The sequence below is a fragment of the Panulirus ornatus genome, chromosome 19 (genome assembly GCF_036320965.1).
Source record: "Panulirus ornatus isolate Po-2019 chromosome 19, ASM3632096v1, whole genome shotgun sequence".
Lineage (NCBI taxonomy): Eukaryota > Metazoa > Arthropoda > Malacostraca > Decapoda > Palinuridae > Panulirus > Panulirus ornatus.
In genome coordinates, this window is record NC_092242.1 from 54647767 (window position 1) to 54672396 (window position 24630).

General features: G+C 40.5%; 2 protein-coding genes across 4 annotated transcripts in view; one reads left to right on the forward strand and one right to left on the reverse strand.

Moving 5' to 3' along the window:
* Positions 1 to 24630, reverse strand: part of LOC139755511 (E3 ubiquitin-protein ligase MARCHF5-like) — a 111179-nt gene that overhangs the window by 79713 nt on the left and 6836 nt on the right. The window lies entirely within an intron of this gene.
* The window catches only part of LOC139755509 (aminoacylase-1-like), a 43111-nt gene that overhangs the window by 15336 nt on the left and 3145 nt on the right, over positions 1 to 24630 (forward strand). For 2 of the 3 annotated variants that reach the window (XM_071673880.1, XM_071673882.1), the window contains exons 4-8: positions 1806 to 1952; positions 4511 to 4698; positions 17166 to 17318; positions 17606 to 17685; positions 23703 to 23763. In XM_071673880.1, the coding sequence (XP_071529981.1) occupies positions 1806 to 1952; positions 4511 to 4698; positions 17166 to 17318; positions 17606 to 17685; positions 23703 to 23763 (629 nt within the window). The remainder of the gene's footprint in view (positions 1 to 1805; positions 1953 to 4510; positions 4699 to 17165; positions 17319 to 17605; positions 17686 to 23702; positions 23764 to 24630) is intronic. The other variant, XM_071673881.1, reaches the window with a different exon arrangement.

Here is a 24630-nt window from a genome sequence, read left to right on the forward strand (position 1 = left end):
GAGGGAGCGGGGGGCTGGAAATCCTCCCCTCTCGGTTTTTTTTTTTTAATTTTCCAAAAGAGGGAACAGAGAATTGGGCCAGGTGAGGGTATTCCCTCAAAGGCCCAGTCCTCTGTTCTTAACGCTACCTCGCTAATGCGGGAAATGGCGAATAGTTTGAAAGAAAGAAAAAAAGATATATATATATATATATTTTTTAATTTTCCAAAAAAAGGAACAGAGAAGGGGGCCAGGTGAGGATATTCCCTCAAAGGCCCAGTCCTCTGTTCTTAACGCTACCTCGCTAATGCGGGAAATGGCGAATAGTACGAAAGAAATATATAAGATAGACAATATTGACTGCAGCCTGTGGAGATGTGAAATGGAGCTGAGAGGAATGCATATATTGAGTGTTAAAATGCATATTGGAAGAGAGAATGGAATGATGGTGAAAGTGAAGGCTAGTTATGTTGGGCATATGCAAAGAAAGGCATTAAGAGGATGACTAAATGGATATTAATGAGTTGGAAAGAGTGATTTAGAGTACATATTTACAAGAGTTGTAAACATGGAAATGTTTAGAGTTATGCCAGCAGAGGGATGCATAAAGGAAATTTGCATTATATATCATCCTGCTCTAAAGAGGGCAGTGGCATATCAAATATAGATGTGTTAAATGATAAAGATGGACATTTCATAAGGTCAGTGGAATGGGAAATATTAGAATGGCAAACCAACTATCATAAGATTTTTGACATGTGGCAGAAGTCTTGAGTGAAATTCACACCGATTAAGAAATTTTTACTTTTGGCTGTATGGTGGAATCACTTGTGTAGAATTGTAATGAATGTTACTGAAATAGATTTTTTATGGAAAAATTGCTCATTAATCAGAGAAGAGCTGGAATTCTTGAAACAGCAATGAGGAATTTGAAAAGTACATCAGAAGGAATGAGGAAATAAAGGAACATTAGATTTTTGGAGGGGAGCCACTGAAATAGACCAAAGTGGAGTGTTAAAACCAATTCACCCAGTAAAAAAAGACTGAATGTAGAAATCTGATGAGAGAGGCATACTGGAGAGAGTTTAACAATAGGACATGCAGAATGCAGAATAATGAAGGTAAAGTCTGAGGACATAGTGAAGAATGTGTGAGGCAGGTATTAATGTGGATTAACATAAAGAGCTTCATTGCTGGACTCTGCCTACTTATGATTACACCGTAGGTGATAACTCACCTTCAGTGAGGTTGTTTCATCAGAGGAAATGCTCCTTGAAGGAATTCTCACTTCAAAGGAGTCTATCCTTTCTCTGTTGCTGATTGTAGCAGTCTTTGAGATGCAGGAGCCCTTAGAGAAGTGATCCTGTGGTTATGTAATAATAAATGTAATAATAAAGTTATGCACTACTGCTGAACATGAAAGATATCCTGCTTGGGTCTTCTTGCTCTGAAATTGGAAATTAAGTCAAAAAGCTTTGCTCTTTTGTCTTAAATTGTGGCACAGGGTTATGAGATATGAAAAGGATTGAAAAAGGTTGAATGCTAAAGTGGTCTGGGTTATTAGGAAATAACTTGGAAATTATGGTCGAGTTTAGTTGCAGTAAAAGCAGAAAGCTTTAGGTATGGCTGAAGATTGAATGAGGGAGTAATATATATAGCTTTTTCTGTAGATTGCTATATAGGGTGGTATACAGTGGGACTTGAGAGTTCTTGCATGGCCCTTATTGCTGTAAAGATAGAAAAAGTATTGGGATGAAGACTGATGGACAAGAAATTTTGCCTCATGATCTCTAAGTGCATTTACTTGATAAGTATTTTATTTACAGATGAGGAGATTGGTGGAGTTGATGGCATGGCACAATTTGTAAAGACTGAGGTCTTCAAGAAGTTAAAAGTTGGCTTCGCTTTGGATGAGGGTTATGCTAATCCAACAGAAAAGTTCACCGTGTTTTATGGAGAGAGAGCGCCATGGTGTAAGAATCACATTATTTTTTCTATTTTCTTCATGTATAGTATAAGTAGTTTAAGGGTACCTTATTAAAGGCTTTTCTATACTTGATTGCCGTTCCCCCGCATTAGTGAGGTAGCACCAGGAGACAGATGAAGAGAGGTCCATCCACTCATATACACATATATATAAATACATGCATATACATACACATACATATACTTACACATATACATGTTCATACATGCTTGCTGTTATCCATTCCTGACACTACCCGACCCCACAGGAAACAGCACAAAATGCATGAAAGAAAAGAAGAAATGGTAACTTATACATTCTTTTCTTCTCCCCTCACCCGATCGCCTCCCCCTGCATCAACGAGGTAGCACCAGGAAACAGACGAAGAAAGGACACATCTGCTAATGTCCATACACGAGCTGTACTTATTACTTATTACAGGTACACCACCGATTTTCCAGCACTTTTGGTTCCAGAGCCTTGCCAAATTAACCATTTTGCCGGACCAACTATGGTCACGTAGTAATAATTCATCAACACACCTCTAACCCACTAATTATACAATTCCCATGTGTCTAAAGTATACCATGGACTGCAAGAAATTTAGATTAAACAAATATTAAATGTAAATCAAATAAATGAGTGAAATACAGGTACTTATGCACCTGCTCAGGAGTGAGGTGCTTGTCAGCTACAAGTTTTGCAAATTTGTTCACATACTCGGTAGCTCCTCTGTGGTTTGCAGACCACTTTTCTACGCACTTTATTCATGGAAATTTCATTACACTTCTTGAATCTTTGAAGCCATCCTTCACAATAGTCATGCTCATGTTGTAATTTAAGTTCTTTATGGAACACCTTAGCACAGTCCATTATCATGCTACCTGACAAGTCCACTTCATCACTCCAGTGCTGTTGAAACCATTCCATCATCTTTCATCATTTTTCTAATCGTCATTTTCTTCTTGGAATCACTGTCTGCATAGAATTTCAATATTTCCTTCCTTTTGCTTCTTTATATCATAAACAGTTGATGAACCAATACTGTAGATGTCACACAGCTTACGCACAGAAACACCACGGTTCATTTTTTTTCAACAATCCTACTTTACCTTGGATCAATATGGAATGGTATTTACTTCTGACACCACGACTGACACTCTCATATGTCTTAGAACCCATAGCTAGGATTAAATTTAAGCAAAATAAGCTAAGAATCTCACAGAATTGTGGTATCGCCACCAAGTGCAGTGTAAAAAATGTAAATCAGTGTGCCCTACACAACGCAATCTGTGGCTGCCTAGTAAACTACTCTGGTGGCCTTGGTAATTTCAAGTTCCCTCACGTAATTTTGTCCTTACTAAAGGAGGTGTCAAACCATCAGTTGCCGGAAATTCGGTGGTGTACCTGTACTTTATTATTTCAATGTAATTGAGATTTTGCCAATACATTCTTTCTCAGTTATAAGCTGTGTACTACTTTCGTTCAAGTAAAATGTTAGATATTGTTCCATATGAAATAATATATTTAGAGTACATGGAAATATGGCAGACATTGCAATATCAGGATCTTGATTTCATAAAAAGAACAGATAACTAGAGTAAACTATTCTGGAAGAATTTAACAGGGAAGGATGCAGATGAGAAAGTTTAGTGCATTTGCAGTTGAAGATTTATTAACCCTAAAAGTACTTAGGTGGGATGGAGGAGACAGCAAGGAAAGCACATGTTAGTAGATATCATCAGTCTCATGAACAACCTAGATCTGTATATAGCACATTTTCATAATGTTATGTTAGACTGCATACTTAAAAAGCATGCTGAAACATGACAAGATACATGAAATGTTTATGAGCTTACCTGTCTCTTTGGCTATTTTCTTTCCCTGTTTTTTTTCATGAGTTTTCCAGAGTCCCTCCTCCTTAATGTGGATATACCCTTAAGATGCTCATAGGGCTCTGCCCCTGGATGAAAAATGTAAGTTTTCAGAAATGGAAATCCATTTCTCTACTGTAAAAAAAGCTGTAATAGTTTCCACGTAATTACTTTCCCTTCTTTTTCAAATACTACTTCTTGATTCTAGACAGTATCAGATTCAAAGCAAAGTTCACATCAGCAGTGAATGTGAATAAATATGGAAGAGATGTTTCTTGGTGGTACTATATCTCAATACCATGATTTTGTGTCTGAATGGGTTGCTCTGTGGTCTTAAGAGCCCTCTGACCAAGCATTTGAAGGTTGAAAGGAGTGATTCCATGTGGTTGCAGGGGGTTAATACTGTTTTAACCTACCACTGAGCAAGTGCTTTCGTAGGTGCTCACAGAGGTCTACCTATGGTAGAAAAATGTTTTTTCACATCATCAGTAACCTTTTTGGTGACTTGTTTGATTGGCTTTATTCCAGTGAATTTCATGTTTGAATTCATTCTCTTCTTTCACTTTTCAAATGTTTTATCCTGTTGGATGGAAACATAAATTCAGCTCCTTTCATCTTCGAATCTGTTAACTGTTATTTTGTTAACACTTTTGCTGTCAGTTTACACATATGATGTAATTCAATACCCTAGGGGTGTTTGTTAGATGCCCAGGTCAACCTGGTCATGGATCGCAGTTCATCTCCAACTCAGCTGGAGAAAAACTGCGTAAGGTGATCAACTCTTTTCTCAACTTTCGAGACCAAGAGCAGCAGAAACTGAAAGAGCACCAAGACCTGCACCTTGGGGATGTCATCACTCTTAATCTTACCATGCTTCAGGTAATATTCTTTCTCTCATTCTTTCAGGTTTTTGATGAATTATATCAATTTCCTACATCTTTTTCTTCCTTTCCTTCTTGTTCACAGCCCCTGTATTAATGAGGTAGTGCCATGAATGATGAAGTAAAGGCCTCACTTGCTTACATCCACTCTCCAACTGCCATGTACAACGCATAAAAAACCACATCCCTCCTAAAAAAAAAATAATAAATAGAAAATGAAAAATAAAATAAACAGGCTGCACATAACCTTCCATAGTTTCCTCCAGCTGCTCCACATGTCTCAGTTCAATCCACAGAAGGCACATAACCCCCTGCATATCACATTGCCCCAATTCATATTTACATTTATTATACATAATCGCTGTTTCCCGAGTCAGCAACAAGTGCCAGGAAACAAAGAATGGCCCATCCACTCGTATACACACACACACACACACACACACACATATATATATATATATATATATATATATATATATATATATATATATATATATATATATATATATATATATATATTATCCCTGGGGATAGGGGATTAAGAATACTTCCCACGTATTCCCTGCTTGTTATAGAAGGCGACTAAAAGGGGAGGGAGTGGAGGGCTGGAAATCCTTCCCTCTCGTTTTTTTTTTAATTTTTCCAAAGAAGGAACAGAGAAGGGGGCCAGGTGAGGATATTCCCTCAAAGGTCCAGTCCTCTGTTCTTAACGCTACCTCGCTATCGCGGGAAATGGCGAATAGTATGAAAAAAAAAAAAATACTATATATATATATATATATATATATATATATATATATATATATATATATATATACATACATAAATGCCCACATATGCACATACACACACACACACACACACACACACACACACACACACACAGATATATATTATAAATGTAAATATATATATATTTTTTTTTTGCTTTGTCGCTGTCTCCCGCGTTTGCGAGGTAGCGCAAGGAAACAGACGAAAGAAATGGCCTAACCCACCCCCATACACATGTATATACATACACGTCCACACACGCAAATATACATATCTACACAGCTTTCCATGGTTTACCACCAGACGCTTCACATGCCATGATTCAATCCACTGACAGCACGTCAACCCCGGTATACCACATCGCTCCAGTTCACTCTATTCCTTGCCCTCCTTTCATCCTCCTGCATGTTCAGGCCCCGATCACACAAAATCTTCTTCACTCCATCTTTCCACCTCCAATTTGGTCTCCCACTTCTCGTTCCCTCTACCTCCAACACATATAACCTCTTGGTCAATCTTTCCTCACTCATTCTCTCCATGTGCCCAAACCATTTCAAAACACCCTTCTCTGCTCTCTCAACCACGCTCTTTTTATTTCCACACATCTCTCTTACCCTTACGTTACTTACTCGATCAAACCACCTCACACCACACATTGTCCTCAAACACCTCATTTCCAGCACATACACCCTCCTGCGCACAACTCTATCCATACCCCACGCCTTGCAACCATACAACATTGTTGGAACCACTATTCCTTCAAACATACCCATTTTTGCTTTCCGAGATAATGTTCTCGACTTCCACACATTCTTCAAGGCTCCTAGGATTTTCGCCCCCTCCCCCACCCTATGATCCACTTCCACTTCCATGGTTCCATCCGCTGCCAGATCCACTCCCAGATATCTAAAACACTTTACTTCCTCCAGTTTTTCTCCATTCAAACTTACCTCCCAATTGACTTGACCCTCAACCCTACTGTACCTAATAACCTTGAGCGCAAGGAAAGACGAAAAAATGGCCCTGCTCTTATTCACATTTACTCTTAACTTTCTTCTTTCACACACTTTACCAAACTCAGCCACCAGCTTCTGCAGTTTCTCACATGAATCAGCCACCAGCGCTGTATCATCAGCGAACAACAACTGACTCACTTCCCAAGCTCTCTCATCCACAACAGACTTCATACTTGCCCCTCTTTCCAAAACTCTTGCATTCACATCCCTAACAACCCCATCCATAAACAAATTAAACAACCATGGAGACATCACACACCCCTGCCGCAAACCTACATTCACTGAGAACCAATCACTTTCCTCTCTTCCTACACATACACATGCCTTACATCCTCGATAAAAACTTTTCACTGCTTCTAACAACTTGCCTCCCACACCATATATTCTTAATACCTTCCACAAAGCATCTCTATCAACTCTATCATATGCCTTCTCCAGATCCATAAATGCTACAGACAAATCCATTTGCTTTTCTAAGTATTTCTCACATACATTCTTCAAAGCAAACACCTGATCCACACATCCTCTACCACTTCTGAAACCACACTGCTCTTCCCCAATCTGATGCTCTGTACATGCCTTCACCCTCTCAATCAATACCCTCCCATATAATTTACCAGGAATACTCAACAAACTTATACCTCTGTAATTTGAGCACTCACTCTTATCCCCTTTGCCTTTGTACAATGGCACTATGCACGCATTCCGACAATCCTCAGGCACCTCACCATGAGTCATACATACATTAAATAACCTTACCAACCAGTCAACAATACAGTCACCCCCTTTTTTAATAAATTCCACTGCAATACCATCCAAACCTGTTGCCTTGCCGGCTTTCATCTTCCGCAAAGCTTTTACTACCTCTTCTCTGTTTACCAAATCATTTTCCCTAACCCTCTCACTTTGCACACCACCTCGAACAAAACACCCTATATCTGCCACTCTATCATCAAACATTCAACAAACCTTCAAAATACTCACTCCACCTCCTCACATCACCACTACTTGTTATCACCTCCCCATTTGCGCCCTTCACTGAAGTTCCCATTTGCTCCCTTGTCTTACGCACTTTATTTACCTCCTTCCAGAACATCTTTTTATTCTCCCTAAAATTTAATGATACTCTCTCACCTCAACTCTCATTTGCCCTCTTTTTCACCTCTTGCACCTTTCTCTTGACCTCCTGTCTCTTTCTTTTATACATCTCCCACTCAATTGCATTTTTTCCCTGCAAAAATCGTCCAAATGCCTCTCTCTTCTCTTTCACTAATAATGTTACTTCTTCATCCCACCACTCACTACCCTTTCTAATCAACCCACCTCCCACTCTTCTCATGCCATAAGCATCTTTTGTGCAATCCATCACTGCTTCCCTAAATACATCCCATTCCTCCCCCACTCCCCTTAATTATATATATATATATATATATATATATATATATATATATATATATATATATATATATATCCCTGGGGATAGGGGAGAAAGAATACTTCCCACGTATTCCCTGCGTGTCGTAGAAGGCGACTAAAAGGGGAGGGAGCGGGGGGCTGGAAATCCTCCCCTCTCGTTTTTTTTTTTAATTTTCCAAAAGAAGGAACAGGGGGGGCCAGGTGAGGATATTCCAAAAAAGGCCCAGTCCTCTGTTCTTAACGCTACCTCGCTAACGCGGGAAATGGCGAATAGTTTGAAAAAAAAAAAAAAAATATATATATATATATATATATATATATATATATATATATTTTTTTTTTTTTTGCTTTGTTGCTGTCTCCCGCGTTTGCGAGGTAGCGCAAGGAAACAGACGAAAGAAATGGCCCAACCCACCCCCATACACATGTATATACATACGTCCACACACGCAAATATACATACCTACACAGCTTTCCATGGTTTACCCCAGACGCTTCACATGCCCCTGATTCAATCCACTGACAGCACGTCAACCCCGGTATACCACATCGCTCCAACTCACTCTATTCCTTGCTCCTCCTTTCACCCATCCTTCTGCTATCCCCTTGCCTTTTACAATTGCACATCACATCTCACAATCTAGCCCTCACATTACTTACTCATTCAATAACCTACCAACCATCACAATATAGTCCCACATCTTTTTTAAATCATTCCCACTGCATACCACTCTAAATCCTGCTTCCACTTCCGCAAACTTACTAACCATTTGTTTGAACCAAATCTTTCCAACTACCCATTTTGCTCTCCTCGAATAATTATCTGCCACTTATCCAACATTCAACAAACTTCCAAATTCCACCCTCCCCACCCTAATCACCACTACTTGTTTCCATCCCATCTGCTGCCTCAGATTCCACTCCCTGTATCTAAACACTTATTTCCCCCTCAGTCTTTTTCATTAACTCCCTAAAATTTACTTGATAACTCCTACTACCTATAACCTTTGCTCTTTTTCACTTTGCTCCTTTACTTTGCCTCTTCACTCTTTAACCAACTCCAGTCATTGCATTTTTTCCTGCAATGAATCGTCCAGCCTTTTCATCTTCACTAACAATGTTACTTCACTTCCCAACCACTCCATCCCAACAACCAACTTCCCACTCTTTCCAAAACTCTTTGGCAATCCACATGCTCCCTAAATACCCCATCCTAAACAAATTAAACAATATTGATACATATCATAAAATATGCCGAAACTACATTTCACCTGAGAGAAGAATACTTTCCTATTCCTACGTAGTCCAGTAATGCCGATAAAAAGTTCAGCGGTGGCTAAAATCCTCCCCACCGTTTTATTTTTTAATTTCAAGAACATGCCACGAGAGCATACTCATAAAGCAATCCTCTTATCTTAGCTACCTCTCCAGAAATGCCATATATTTTAAAAAAAAAAAAAATATATATATATATATATATATATATATATATATATATATATATTTTTTTTTTTTCTTTGTGCTGTCTCCCGCGTTTGCGAGGTAGCGCAAGAAGAGAAAAGACGAAAGAAATGGCCCACCCACCCCCATACACTCTTCACCCTCCTGCATGTTCAGGCCCCGATCACACAAAATCTTTTTCACTCCATCTTTCCACCTCCAATTTGGTCTCCCTCTTCTCCTCGTTCCCTCCACCTCCGACACATATATCCTCTTGGTCAATCTTTCCTCACTCATTCTCTCCATGTGACCAAACCATTTCAAAACACCCTCCTCTGCTCTCTCAACCACGCTCTTTTTATTTCCACACATCTCTCTTACCCTTACGTTACTTACTCGATCAAACCACCTCACACCACACATTGTCCTCAAACATCTCATTTCCAGCACATCCATCCTCCTGCGCACAACTCTATCCATAGTCCACGCCTCGCAACCATACAACATTGTTGGAACCACTATTCCTTCAAACATACCCATTTTTGCTCTCCGAGATAATGTTCTCGACTTCCACACATTCTTCAAGGCTCCCAGAATTTTCGCCCCCTCCTCCACCCTATGATCCACTTCTGCTTCCATGGTTCCATCCGCTGCCAGATCCACTCCCAGATATCTAAAACACTTCACTTCCTCCAGTTTTTCTCCATTCAAACTCACCTCCCAGTTGACTTGACCCTCAACCCTACTGTACCTAATAACCTTGCTCTTATTCACATTTACTCTTAACTTTCTTCTTTCACACACTTTACCAAACTCAGTCACCAGCTTCTGTAGTTTCTCACATGAATCAGCCACCAGCGCTGTATCATCAGCGAACAACAACTGACTCACTTCCCAAGCTCTCTCATCCCCAACAGACTTCATACTTGCCCCTCTTTCCAAAACTCTTGCATTCACCTCCCTAACAACCCCATCCATAAACAAATTAAACAACCATGGAGACATCACACACCCCTGCCGCAAACCTACATTCACTGAGAACCAATCACTTTCCTCTCTTCCTACACGTACACATGCCTTACATCCTCGATAAAAACTTTTCACTGCTTCTAACAACTTGCCTCCCACACCATATATTCTTAATACCTTCCACAGAGCATCTCTATCAACTCTATCATATGCCTTCTCCAGATCCATAAATGCTACATATATATATATATATATATATATATATATATATATATTTTTTTTATACTTTGTCGCTGTCTCCCGCGTTTGCGAGGTAGCGCAAGGAAAGAAGGAAAGAGACGAAAGAAATGGCCCCCCCCCCCCATACACATGTATATACATACGTCCACACACGCAAATATACATACCTACACAGCTTTCCATGGTTTACCCCAGACGCTTCACATGCCTTGATTCAATCCACTGACAGCACGTCAGCCCCGGTATACCACATCGCTCCAATTCACTCTATTCCTTGCCCTCCTTTCACCCTCCTGCATGTTCAGGCCCCGATCACACAAAATCTTTTTCACTCCATCTTTCCACCTCCAATTTGGTCTCCCTCTTCTCCTTGTTCCCTCCACCTCCAACACATATATCCTCTTGGTCAATCTTTCCTCACTCATCCTCTCCATGTGCCCAAACCACTTCAAAACACCCTCTTCTGCTCTCTCAACCACGCTCTTTTTATTTCCACACATCTCTCTTACCCTTACGTTACTCACTCGATCAAACCACCTCACACCACACATTGTCCTCAAACATCTCATTTCCAGCACATCCATCCTCCTGCGCACAACTCTATCCATAGTCCACGCCTCGCAACCATACAACATTGTTGGAACCACTATTCCTTCAAACATACCCATTTTTGCTTTCCGAGATAATGTTCTCGACTTCCACACATTCTTCAAGGCCCCCAGAATTTTCGCCCCCTCCCCCACCCTATGATCCACTTCCGCTTCTATGGTTCCATCCGCTGCCAGATCCACTCCCAGATATCTAAAACACTTAACTTCCTCCAGTTTTTCTCCATTCAAACTCACCTCCCAATTGACTTGACCCTCAACCCTACTGTACCTAATAACCTTGCTCTTATTCACATTTACTCTTAACTTTCTTCTTCCACACACTTTACCAAACTCAGTCACCAGCTTCTGCAGTTTCACACATGAATCAGCCACCAGCGCTGTGTCATCAGCGAACAACAACTGACTCACTTCCCAAGCTCTCTCATCCCCAACAGACTTCATACTTGCCCCTCTTTCCAAAACTCTTGCATTTACCTCCCTAACAACCCCATCCATAAACAAATTAAACAACCATGGAGACATCACACACCCCTGCCGCAAACCTACATTCACTGAGAACCAATCACTTTCCTCTCTTCCTACACGTACACATGCCTTACATCCTCAATAAAAACTTTTCACTGCTTCTAACAACTTGCCTCCCACACCATATATTCTTAATACCTTCCACAGAGCATCTCTATCAACTCTATCATATGCCTTCTCCAGATCCATAAATGCTACATACAAATCCATTTGCTTTTCTAAGTATTTCTCACATACATTCTTCAAAGCAAACACCTGATCCACACATCCTCTACCACTTCTGAAACCACACTGCTCTTCCCCAATCTGATGCTCTGTACATGCCTTCACCCTCTCAATTAATACCCTCCCATATAATTTACCAGGAATACTCAACAAACTTAAACCTCTGTAATTTGAGCACTCACTCTTATCTCCTTTGCCTTTGTACAATGGCACTATGCACGCATTCCGCAATCCTCAGGCACCTCACCATGAGTCATACATACATTACATAACCTTACCAACCAGTCTCCCGCCTCAGCAAGGTAGCTCAAGGAAACAGACTAAAGAATGGCCCAACCCACCCACATACACATGTATATACATACACGTCCACACATGCACATATACATACCTATACATCTCAACGTATACGTATATATACACACACACAGAGACGTATACATATATACACATGTACATAATTTATTCTGTCTGCCCTTATTCATTCCTGTCACCACCCCGCCACACATGAAATGACAACCCCCTCCCCCCGCATGTGCGCAAGGTAGCGCTAGGAAAAAACAACAAAGGCCACATTCGTTCACACTCAATCTCTAGCTGTCATATATAATGCACCAAAACCACAGCTCCCTTTCCACATCCAGGCCCCACAAAACTTTCCATGGTTTACCCCAGACACTTCACATGCCCTGGTTCAATCCATTGACAGCACGTCGACCCCAGTATACCATATCGTTCCAATTCACTCTATTTCTTGCACGCCTTTCACCCTCCTGCATGGTCTTCCACTTCTCCTCGTTCCCTCCACCTCTGACACATATATCATCTTTGTCAATCTTTCCTCACCCATTCTCTTCATGTGACCAAACATTTCAAAACACCCTCTTCTGCTCTCTCAACCACACTCTTTTTATTACGACACATCTCTCTTACCCTTTCATTACTTACTTGATCAAACCACCTCACACCAGATATTGTCCTCAAACATCTCATTTCCACCACATCCACCCTCCTCCGCACAACTCTATCTATAGCCCATGCCTCGCACCCATATAACATTGTTGGAACCACTATTCCTTCAAACATACCCGTTTTTGCTTTCCAAGATAACGTTCTCGACTTAAATACATTTTTCAACACTCCCAGAACTTTCTCCCCCTCCCCCATCCTATGATTCACTTCCGCTTCCATCGTTCCATCCACTACCAAATCCACTCCCAGATATCTAAATCACTTCACTTCCTCCAGTTTTTCTCCATTCAAACTTACCTCCCAGTTGACTTGTCCCTCAACCCTACTGTACCTAATAACCTTCCTCTTATTCACATTTACTCTCAGGTTTCTTCTTTCACACACTTTACCAAACCAAACTCAGTCACCAGCTTCTGCAGTTTCTCACCTGAATCAGCCACCAGCGCTTTATCATCAGCGAACAACTGACTCACTTCCCAAGCCCTATCATCCACAACAGACTGCATACTTGCCCCCCTTTCCAAAACTCTTGCATTCACCTCCCTAACAACCCCATCCATAAACATATTAAATAACCATGGAGACATCACGCACCCCTGCCGCAAACCAACATTCATCGAGAACCAATCACTTTCCTCTCTTCCTACTCATACACATGCCTTACATCCTCGATAAAAACTATTCACTGTGACTAACAACTTGCCTCCCACACCATATATTCTTAATACCTTCCACAGAGCATCTCTATCAACTCTGTCATATGCCTTCTCCAGATCCATAAATGCTACATACAAATCCATTTGCTTTTTTAAGTATTTCTCACATACATTCTTCAAAGTGAATATATATTTCAGCAAACCCTATTCAGCTCTCTGCCATACTCCTTATTACCACACTTCTTTCTTACCCTTTTATTATATACATGACCAAACCATCTCACACCACATATCATCCTTAAACATTTCATTTCCAAAGCATCCGGCACACATTCACATCTGCAGCCCATGCCACGCATCATATAACTGTTTAGGGACTACTGTATCTTCAGACATACCCATTTCCACCCTTCCAGATAGTGACCATTCTTTCCACTGATTCCTAAGTGCTCCCAGAACCTTCGCCTCCTTACCTAACTTATGACTTCCAAAACTCTTGCATTCACCTCCCTAACAACCCCATCCATAAACATATTAAATAACCATGGAGACATCACGCACCCCTGCCGCAAACCAACATTCATCGAGAACCAATCACTTTCCTCTCTTCCTACTCATACACATGCCTTACATCCTCGATAAAAACTATTCACTGTGACTAACAACTTGCCTCCCACACCATATATTCTTAATACCTTCCACAGAGCATCTCTATCAACTCTGTCATATGCCTTCTCCAGATCCATAAATGCTACATACAAATCCATTTGCTTTTTTAAGTATTTCTCACATACATTCTTCAAAGTGAATATATATTTCAGCAAACCCTATTCAGCTCTCTGCCATACTCCTTATTACCACACTTCTTTCTTACCCTTTTATTATATACATGACCAAACCATCTCACACCACATATCATCCTTAAACATTTCATTTCCAAAGCATCCGGCACACATTCACATCTGCAGCCCATGCCACGCATCATATAACTGTTTAGGGACTACTGTATCTTCAGACATACCCATTTCCACCCTTCCAGATAGTGACCATTCTTTCCACTGATTCCTAAGTGCTCCCAGAACCTTCGCCTCCTTACCTAACTTATGACTTGCTCTCACTTTCATGGTTTCATTTGCTGCCTTGTCCACTCCCAGGTATCTAAAACCTTCCCAGTTACTCCAACTTTTCTTCATTCTACCTCGCCCCAACTAATTTTCGCATCTGCTTTGCTAAACCTCATAACCTTGCTTAAATTCATTCAGTTTTACACTCAGCTTCATCCTTTCATGCACTTTCCCAAAGTCAGTCACAAGTTTCAGCAGTTTCTCATTCGACTCTGCCATCAGTGCTGTGTCATAAGCAAAAAAAACTAATCCACTTCCCACTCTTGCCCCTAAACCCCCAACAGATTGCACACTCACCTCTCCAAGACCTCCCTCACCAACCCATCTATAAACAAATCAAAAAATCATGGTGACATCACACTCCCATGCTACAGACCAACCTTCATCTGAAACCACTCATCCTCCTTTCTACCTACCCCTTTACATGCCTTATACTCTTGCTAAAAAATTTTCACTGCTTCTGGTAGCTTTCTTTTTACACTATATATTCATAAGACTTTCTATAAAGCATTTCCATCAACCCTATCATGTGCTTTTTCTAGATCCATAAAAGCTGCATAGAAATCCTTTTGTTCCTTTAAGTATTGCTCACACACTTTCTTTAAAGTACACACTTGGTCCACACATCTTATATTACTCCTGAAACCATATTGTTCCTCCCAGTCTGATGCTCTGTACATTTCTTCACCCTCTCAGTCACTACTCTCCCATACACCGTACCATACACCTCCGTAGTTTGAAAACTCATTTTTGTCCCCCTAGCATTTACAGTGGCATTCTACCAATCTTTAGGCACCTCATCATGATCTATACATACATACACAGAAAATCCCAACTAGCCAATTAACAAGTCACCCTCTTTCTTAAGAAATTCTACTGCAGTAATATCCACTCCAGGTGCCTTACCACATTTCATCTTATATAAGGCTTTCACCACTTCTTTCTTCACCAAACCATTTTCCATGATTCTCTCACACTGCACACTTCCCTGACCCATACACCCAACATCTGCCCCCCTATCATCAAACACATATAACATCCTTACAAAATAAATACTCTTCACCTCATCATTACCTGTTATCACTCCCCTATTTGTCCCCATCTCTGATGTTCCCACTTATTCTCTTTTTTCCTCACACTTAACCTTCTTCAAAACATCTTATTTTCCCTAAAGTTTACTGATACTCACCCCAACCATTATTTGCCCTCTTTTTCAGCCCTTGCATCCTCCTCATGACCCCCTACCACTTTCTCTTGTACATCTCCCAGTTATGTGCTATCCTTCCTTGTAAGTCATGCCCATACACCTCTCTTTTCTAACACTAGCAACTTTACTCTTTCATCCCGCCATTCACTAGTTTTTCTTATCTGCCCAAATCCCACCTTCTGCATTCCACCCACTTCTCCCACACATGCCATTACTGCTTCCCTAAATACCTCCCATTCCTCAGCCACTCCCCCAGCTTCATTTTCTCTCACTTTTTGTCATTTTACACTCAATCTCTTATTGTATTTCTTGACACATTCAAGCTCACTATCACCATCCTCTTCTCACCCATATAATTTCCTATTTTCCAGAATCCTCTCCAAACTTTCATCCTTGCCTCTACGAAGCAATGACCAGACATCCCACCAGCTGCCCCTCTCAGCACATTCACATCCAAGAGTCACACCATATATTTGTAACACCAACCACAAAACATCTCTGTCAGTCTCATCCTATGCTTTCTCCAGACCCTTGAATTCCTCATACAAACCCTTATGTTTCTTAGTATTTCTCACACAAATTCTTCATAGCAAGTACATGAGCCACAAGTCCTCTACCCCTCGTGAAGCCACACTGCTCCTCGCTAATCTGAAGCTCTTTGCATCCCACCACACTCACATAACTTACCAAGTTCTTTCACTAAACATATACTTTGATAATTTGAAGAATCTCTTTTGTTCCCATTTCCTTTAACAGCTGAATAGGAATAATGAAAATGCCTGAATTAAGGAATTATGTTAGTTTTCTAGGTTTCTGTTATCTGAATTTTTGATGTAATAATCCTAGTTGAACTCAAGACTTATTATTAATGTACTTACATAATTTCTATCTTGGTAGCAGTTGCCGTAATCTGCAGGAGTGCATCACTGTATACATGTCTTTTGTACCTGTTTGCTGTTTTCCACCTTTGTGAAGCAGCATCAGGAAGAGGTGCTTCGGCCTTCCCCACTCATGCCTGTCTTACCCTTAAGGACATACCTTCCCTATCCCCAGGGATAAAGCTATGTATATGTATGTTATGTATATAAGTAACCATTTTCTCTCAAGCATTTATCCTGAAAGAAAAAGTTATCATAAAGGTATACTCTTCAGAGCCATAGTTTCCCTTTTAGGTCTGTGTAAAGTATCTCATTTCCCTTTAAGATCAGTGTAATGTATCTCACATTTGGTATTTTAAGAATACACATATGTCACAAAAGGAAATTCATCTCAGTATTACAAAATGTTTTGTAGGGTGGTGTCCAGTTTAATGTGGTTCCTCCTGAACTCAGTGTTGGATTTGACATCCGCATACCTCCAACCCAAGATCTAGGAAAGCTTGAGGAAATGATCAAGAAATGGATCAAAGAAGTAGGAGAAGATGTCACTTATGAGTTTCAGAAAAAGGTTTGTTTCTTGATATCCTATAAGTTTAAGATAACAGTTGCTGATATAGATATTCTCAACATTTGTTGTCAAGTTCTTGATTTATTGGCAGTCTCTTTAGAGCATGTGCTGTGTGAGTAAAGCTTGTAGAAACAGTGATGGGTTTCATCGGAGAAAGTACAGAAAATCTTAGTAATGTTAGCGGTCAGAGTAACTGCACTTGATACACATGATATTTTAAATTTAAAAATCTCATCTGTTTATACTAATGTTTAACTTCATTTCACAAATGAAAATCCTCATTTCAGGATATGTGTCAAAAGTTAACTGTTGCTGAAGATGGGAAAAATCCATGGTGGGATGCTTTCTCCCAGGCTTGTAAAGTTGAGTACGTAAACCTTTATATTTTCACCTGCAGTTGTCCAGTGTTTTTGTATCTATGTAGGGAAATGCATGCTGTTCTCTTTGTACTTACTCATAATTCAGAAAGTAAGAGTTTCAAAAGTTTGAAGGATCTTCTTCATGATTATAGTTTCAAGGTTTTGTCTCCTTGTACTATGTTAGTGTGCATCATTCTATTGTTTCACACCTGTAGTGTGTATAGTTCTCACATCAGTCAGTTTTGAAAATGTTTTCAGAATGCATGAGTTAGGGACCACCATAGTTATTATGCTATGCACATTAAGCAGGAGACCAAATTGGAGGTGGAAGGATGGAGTGAAAAAGATTATGAGTGATGCAGAAGGATGAAAGGCGTCCACAGAATAGAATGAACTGGAACGATGTGGTATAGTGGGGTCAGTCATGTGCCGTCATGAACTGAACCAGGGCATGTGAAACGTCCAGGGTAAACCATTGAAAGGTCTGTGGGGCCTGGATGTGGATTGGGAGCTATGGTTTCAGTGCATTACACAAGACAGCTTGTGTATGAATGTGAGCAGATGTGGCCTTTCTTCATGTTTCCTAGTGCTACCTTCCTGACACAGGGGGTGGTGATGCTGCTTTCCTGTGGGGCAGGATGGCACTAGGAATGGATGAAGACGAACAAGTACAAATATGTAAATGTGTATGTATGTATGTATGGGGATAGGGGAGAAAGAACACGTCCCACATATTCCCTGCATATCATAGAAGGCGATTAAAGGGGGCATGGGGGGCTGGAAACCCTCCCCATCTTGTATTTCAATTTCTAAAGAAGGAAACAGAAGAAGGAGTCAAGCAGGGAGTGCTCATCCTCCTTTAAGGCTCAGTTGGGGTGTCTAAATGTGTGTGGATGTTACCAAGATGAGAAGAAAGGAGAGAGAGGTAGTATGTTTGAGGAAAGAAACCTGAATGTTCTGACTCTGAGTGAAATGAAGCTCAAGGGTAAACGAAAAGAATGGTTTGGAAAAGTCTTGGGAGTAAAGTCAGGAGGCTAGTGAGAGAACAAGAACTAATGAAGGAGAAGCACTACTCCTGAAGCAGGATTTGTGGGAGTGTGTGACAGAGTGTAAGAAAGTAAATTCTAGATTGACGTGGGTAAAACTGAAAGTGGATGGAGAGAGAGAGGTGATTATTATTGCTTATACACCTGGTCATGAGAAGAAAAATCTTGAGAGGCAAGTGTTTTGTGAGCAGCTGAGTGAGTGTGTCAGCAGTTTTGGTGCACGAGACTGGGTATTAGTGATGGGTGATTTAACTGTGAAGGTGAATAATGGGGCAGTATGGGTGTAATTGGTGTTCTTGAGGTATTCAGTGTTGTGAATGAAAATGATGAATAGTTTGAGGATTTATGTGCTGAAAAAAAGACTGGTGATGGGGAATACCTGGTTTAAGAGATACACAAGTAAACATACGTGAGTAGGAGAGATGGTCATAGGGCTTTATTAGATTACGTTTTAATTGACAAGCATGTAAGAGAGAGACTTTTAAATGTTAATGTGCTGAGACGGGCAACTGGTAGGGTGTCTTATCACTATCTTGTGGAGGAAAAGGTGAAGATTTGTAGAGGTTTTCAAAAAAGAAGAGATAATGTCAGGGAGAAGAGAGTGGTGAGAGTAAGTGAGCTTGGAAAGGAGACTTGTCTGAGAAAGTACCAGGAGAGATAGAGTGTAGAATGGCAAAAGGTGTGAGCAAATGACGTAAGGGGAGTGGGTGAGGAATGGGATTTATTTAGGGAATCAGTCAGTGATGGCATTTGCAAGAGATGCTTGTGGCAGGAGAAAGCTGGGAGGTGGGCAGATTAGAAAGGGTAGCGAGTGGTAGGATGAAGTAAAGTTACTAGTGAAAGAGAAAAGAAAGGTGTATGGACGATACTCGCACGGAAGGAGTAAAATGACTGAGAGATGTATAAGAGAAAGCAGCAGGAGGTCAAGAGAAAGGTGCAAGGGTTAAAAAAGGAGAGCAAATGAGAGTTGGGGTGAGAGAGTATCGTTAAACTCTAGGGAGAATAAAAAGATATTTTGGAAGGAGGTAAATAATGCGCAAAATACAAGAGAACAAATGGGAACATCCATGAAGGGGGTAAGGGGAAGTGATAACAGGTAGTGATGAAGTGCGGAGGAGATGGAGTGAGTATTTTGAAGGTTTGTTGAATGTGTTTAATGATAGAGAGGCAAATGTAGGGTGTTTGAGGTGGTGTGGAAATTGAGAGAGTCAGGGAAAGTGGTTTGTTAAAGAGAGGTGGTGAAAGCATTGCAGATGAAATCTGGCAAGGTGGCAGGTTTAGATGGTACTGCAGTTGAATCTATCAAGAAAGGGGGTAAATGTGTTGTTCATTGGTTGGTAAGGATGTTCATTGAGGATTGGCAGAATGCATGTATAGTGTCATTTTACAAAGGCAAAGGGGATAAAGATGAGTGTTCAAACTGCAGATGCATAAGTTTGTGGAGTATACTTGAAAAATTGTATGGAAGGTTATTGATTGAGAGGGTGAGGGCATGTACAAAGCATCAGATTGGGGAGGAACAGTGTGGTTTTAGAAGTGGTAGAGGATGTGTCGATAAGGTGTTTACTTTGAGCAATATATGTGAGAAATACTTAGAAAACCATTTGGATTTGTATGTAGCATTTATGGATCTGGAAGAGTCAAATGTTGTTCTCCAATGATACTGTACTGGTGGCTGATTCAAGTGAGAAACTGCAGAAGTTGGAGATTGAGTTTGGAAAAGTGAGTGAAAAGAGAAAGTTGAGAGTTAATGTAAATAAATGCAAGGTTATTAGGTTCAGCAGGGTTGAGGGACAAGTTAGTTGAGGTGTAAGTCTGAATGGAGAAAAATATGAGGAAGTGAAGAGTTTTAGATATCTGGGAGTGGACTTGGCAGTGAATGGAACCATGGAAACAGAAGTGGGTTATAGGATGGGGGAAGGGTCAAAGGATCTGGGAGCAATAAAGAATGTATGGGAGCAATGAAGAATGTGTGGAAGGAGAGAACATTATCTCAGAGAGCAAAAGTAGGTATGTTTGAAGGAATAGTAGTCCTAACAATGTTATATGGTTGTAAGGAATGGGCTATAGATAGGGGTGTACAAAGGAGGGTGGATGTGTTGGAAATTAAATGTTTGAGGACAAAATGTGGTGTGAGGTGGTTTGATCGAGTAAGTAATGAAAGGGCAAGAGATATGCGTGGAAATAAAAAGTGTGGTTAAGAGAGCAGAAGAGAGTGTGCTGAAATGGTTTGGACATATGGAGAAAATGAGTGAGGAAAGATTGACAAAGAGGATATAAGTGTCACGGAGGGAACAAGGAGAAGCATGAGAACAAATTGGAGGTATACCGGGGTCAATGTGCCGTCAATGGACTGAACCAGGGCATGTGAAGTGTTTGGGTTAAACCATGGAAAGGTCAGTGGGGCCTGGATGTGGATTAGGAAGCTGTTGTGGAAAGTGGTTAGGTGAAAGCCCTTCTTAAGATGATATATGGCAAGATGGCTGGTATTGCAGTTGAATTTAATAAGGGGGGAGACTTTGTTGTTAACTGGGTGGTAAGGACTTTCAGTGTATATATGAATCATAGTGCATTTATAGAGCTATTGTATAGAGGCACCGAGGATAAAGATTAATGTTCAAACACCAGAGGTATAAGTTTGTTAAGCCTACCTGGTAAGGTTGATGGGAGGGTGGTGACTGAGAGGGTGAGCATGTGCAGAGCATCAGACTGAGGAGGAGCACTGTGGTGTCAGATGTGGTAAAATTTGCATGGATCAGGTGTTTGCTTTAAAGAATATGTGTGAGAAATACTTAGAAAAAGAGATGGATTTATCTGTAGCATTTATGGATCTGAAGAAGGCATATGATAAGGTTGATCGAGATGCTTTGTGAAAGGTCTTGAGAAGTTTTATCAAGGGTGTACGAGTAGAAAGAGTGGAGAGTGAAAGGTTTCAGGTGAAGGTTGGTCTTCAGCAAGAGTGTGTGGTCACCATGGTTGTTCAGTTTGTTTATGGATGGGATGGTGAGGAAGGTAAATGTGAGATTCTTTGAAAGAGAATGAAAGGAATGAAAGGACCTGGAGAGTGAGTCAGTTGTTGTTTGCTGATGATACAGCTCTGGTGGAAGATTAGAGTGAGAAACTACAGAAGTTCACGACTGAACTTTGAAGAGTGTGTGAAAGGAGAAAATTTAGAGTGAATGTGAATAAAAGCAAGGTTATTATGTGAAATGAGTCAGCTGTTGTTAGCTGATGATACAGCACTGGTGGTAGATTTGAATGAGAAACTGCAGAAGTTGGTGACTGAGTTTGGAAGAGTGTGTAAAAGGAGAGAGTTCAGCAGCATTGAGGGATAGGTTAGATGGGATTGAGTTTGAATGGCAAAAAAATGGAGAACTGAAGTGCTTTAGGTATCTGGGAGTGAACATGGCACTGAATGGAACCATGGAAGCAGAAGTAAATCACAAGGTGGGGGAGGAAGAGAAGGTTCTGGGAGCACTGAAGAATGAATGGAAAGAGAGAATGTTATCTGGGAGCACCAAAATGGAGATGTTTGGATATGGATGCAAAGCGTGGGCTATAGATAAAGCTGTATGGAGAGGGTGATGTATCGGAAATGAAATGTTTGAGGACAATATGTGGTGTGAGGTGGTTTGATTCAGTAAGTAATGAAAGGGTAAGAGAGATGTATGCTTAAAAGATATTGTGATTGAGAGAGCAGAAGAGGGTGTACTAAAATATTTGGTTTAGACATATGGATAGAATGAGTGAGGAAAGGTTGACAGAGATATATGGGTTAGAAGCAGAGGGAACAGGGAGACCCAAATTGGAGATGGAAGGATAGAGTGAAAAATTTTAAGTGATCAGGGCCTGAACATGCAGGAGGGTGAAAGGGGTGCACAGTATAGAGTGATTTGGAACAGTGGTATACTAGGGTTGATGTGCTGTCAATGGACTGAACCAGGGCATGTGATATCTTTGGAACAGTATAGACAACAGGCCATGCTTTCTCTTGGTAAAGGAGAGCAGTTAAAAATTCCTTGCAGTCTTTACCCTTTAGTGACCCTTTTTCTCTGTAAGGCCATTCAGCTTTCCAAGAACAAGATCTAGAACTGTCTCTTCAAGGGAAAGAGTAAGAAGGAGATAGAGAACCAGAATTTTTGACTTTGAGAGATATCCAAAAATCATTACTTTTGGGTTCTCTTTTTATCTTGAATTTTTTTCTTAAACCTTTCTCATAATTCAAGTGGGTATACTTTCATACTCATAAGATAAAACACAGATGGGAGGGAAAAATGAAGATTTGAAAATTGAAATATTTTCTTTTTGAAGTAGTATCTTATGAGCATTCTTTCTTGGATTTCTTCCCCTTTCTTTCTTTCAAAAAACCTCCTTGTACTAACTACTTTTGGGTCATTGTTTCCTATCTCCAGATTTTGAGCTCCTCATGGTTGAGACTTATTGGATCAATGACTCTCTCTCAGTGGTGATCTCTGATTGGCCAAAAGCAGACCCCAATGAGTGAGTAACATGCCACTACCATGGTTGAGTGGTTATCAAAGAGTAATTTTCCTTGAGACCAGAGAAAATTTCATGCTCACAGGACACTACTTTGGAGAAGGATTTTCAGTTTTTAAAAGCTACATTATGGTTTTCTTATCTTGTTCTCCCTTCCCCTCTCTTTAGGAAAAGAAAACTTTACCTGTGATCTTTGAATTCTGAGTTCCTGGCCAGTTCAAGCCTTGAAAGTGAGTAGCTTGATGAGATTATCATTGTGGCAATTCTGACTGTCCTTAAGCAGGTTAAAAATGAGTGAATGGCCACTGCCAATGGTGGATGGATAGTGACAAATGTGGAAAGCTAGCACTTCTCCACCAGTAATATAGGTGGTTTGAAAGGTTCTAACCCCCAGATATTATAGTGGAATTTTATACTTGCTGGACACCGCCTTGGAGAGGAAGGATTTCTCATTCTTCAAAACCTACATTTTTTTCTTTCAGAGATATACAACTTGAGAAGCAAATATTCCCAGCTTCTACAGACAGCAGGTTCATAAGGGAGGTAGGAGCTAATTGTGGTACACAAGCAATTACAAGAATCTTGTTGCTTGACTTCTGTTTGCAGCTATTTAGTCTATCTATCTATCTATCTATCTATATCTCTGATGTCTGTTCCCTCCAGGAACTCCCATCAAGGGGTGGCCAAGTCAAAAGAGTCTCCACTTATCCCTGTCCTTACATGCCTTCCTCGCATACATCATTCCATGCATTCTTCCAATATTTCTCTCCTCCCAGTACTCTTCCAGTCTATCTCTCCACACTCTCCTTGTAAACTCCATATTGTGCATTCTTTCTACATGCCTATGCCAGCTCAAAGTATTAAATTTTGCCCACTCTGCCTCTCTACATCTCTCATTCCACATCTCATACACCCCTTGATTTCTTTCTTCATTCCACGTAGTCATGCCACATACTTTTCTCAAACAGCTCATTTCCACAGCCTGGATTAATGACCTCTGTGAATCAGTCTATGGATTCAAAACTATGCACTCAACTATGGGCGGCAAGTGATGCATCAAGGTCAGGAACGTGAACCACTATACCACAGGAGTCCACTGTCATATCCACTTACTGAATATCAAAAAAAGTCTAATAACAAATCAAGTTTTTCAGATGTTTCTGTCACAATACAATTACCTATCAAGCCTGAATGTGTCGAACACATACTTTTTGGGTAAACATTACGTGAACAGTTTCTGCCACCTGGTGACCCATCCCCTAAATTTAGTGTTTTCCCCTAATGCTTCTACACTTGGATCGTCAATTTTAGAGCTGTCAGTGTCATCTTTTTCACTATTTTATGTTCCTTCTTCACTTTCTAGCTCACTGAGTTCCTCAGAGTCTGTTGCATCTGAGATATCCACAATTC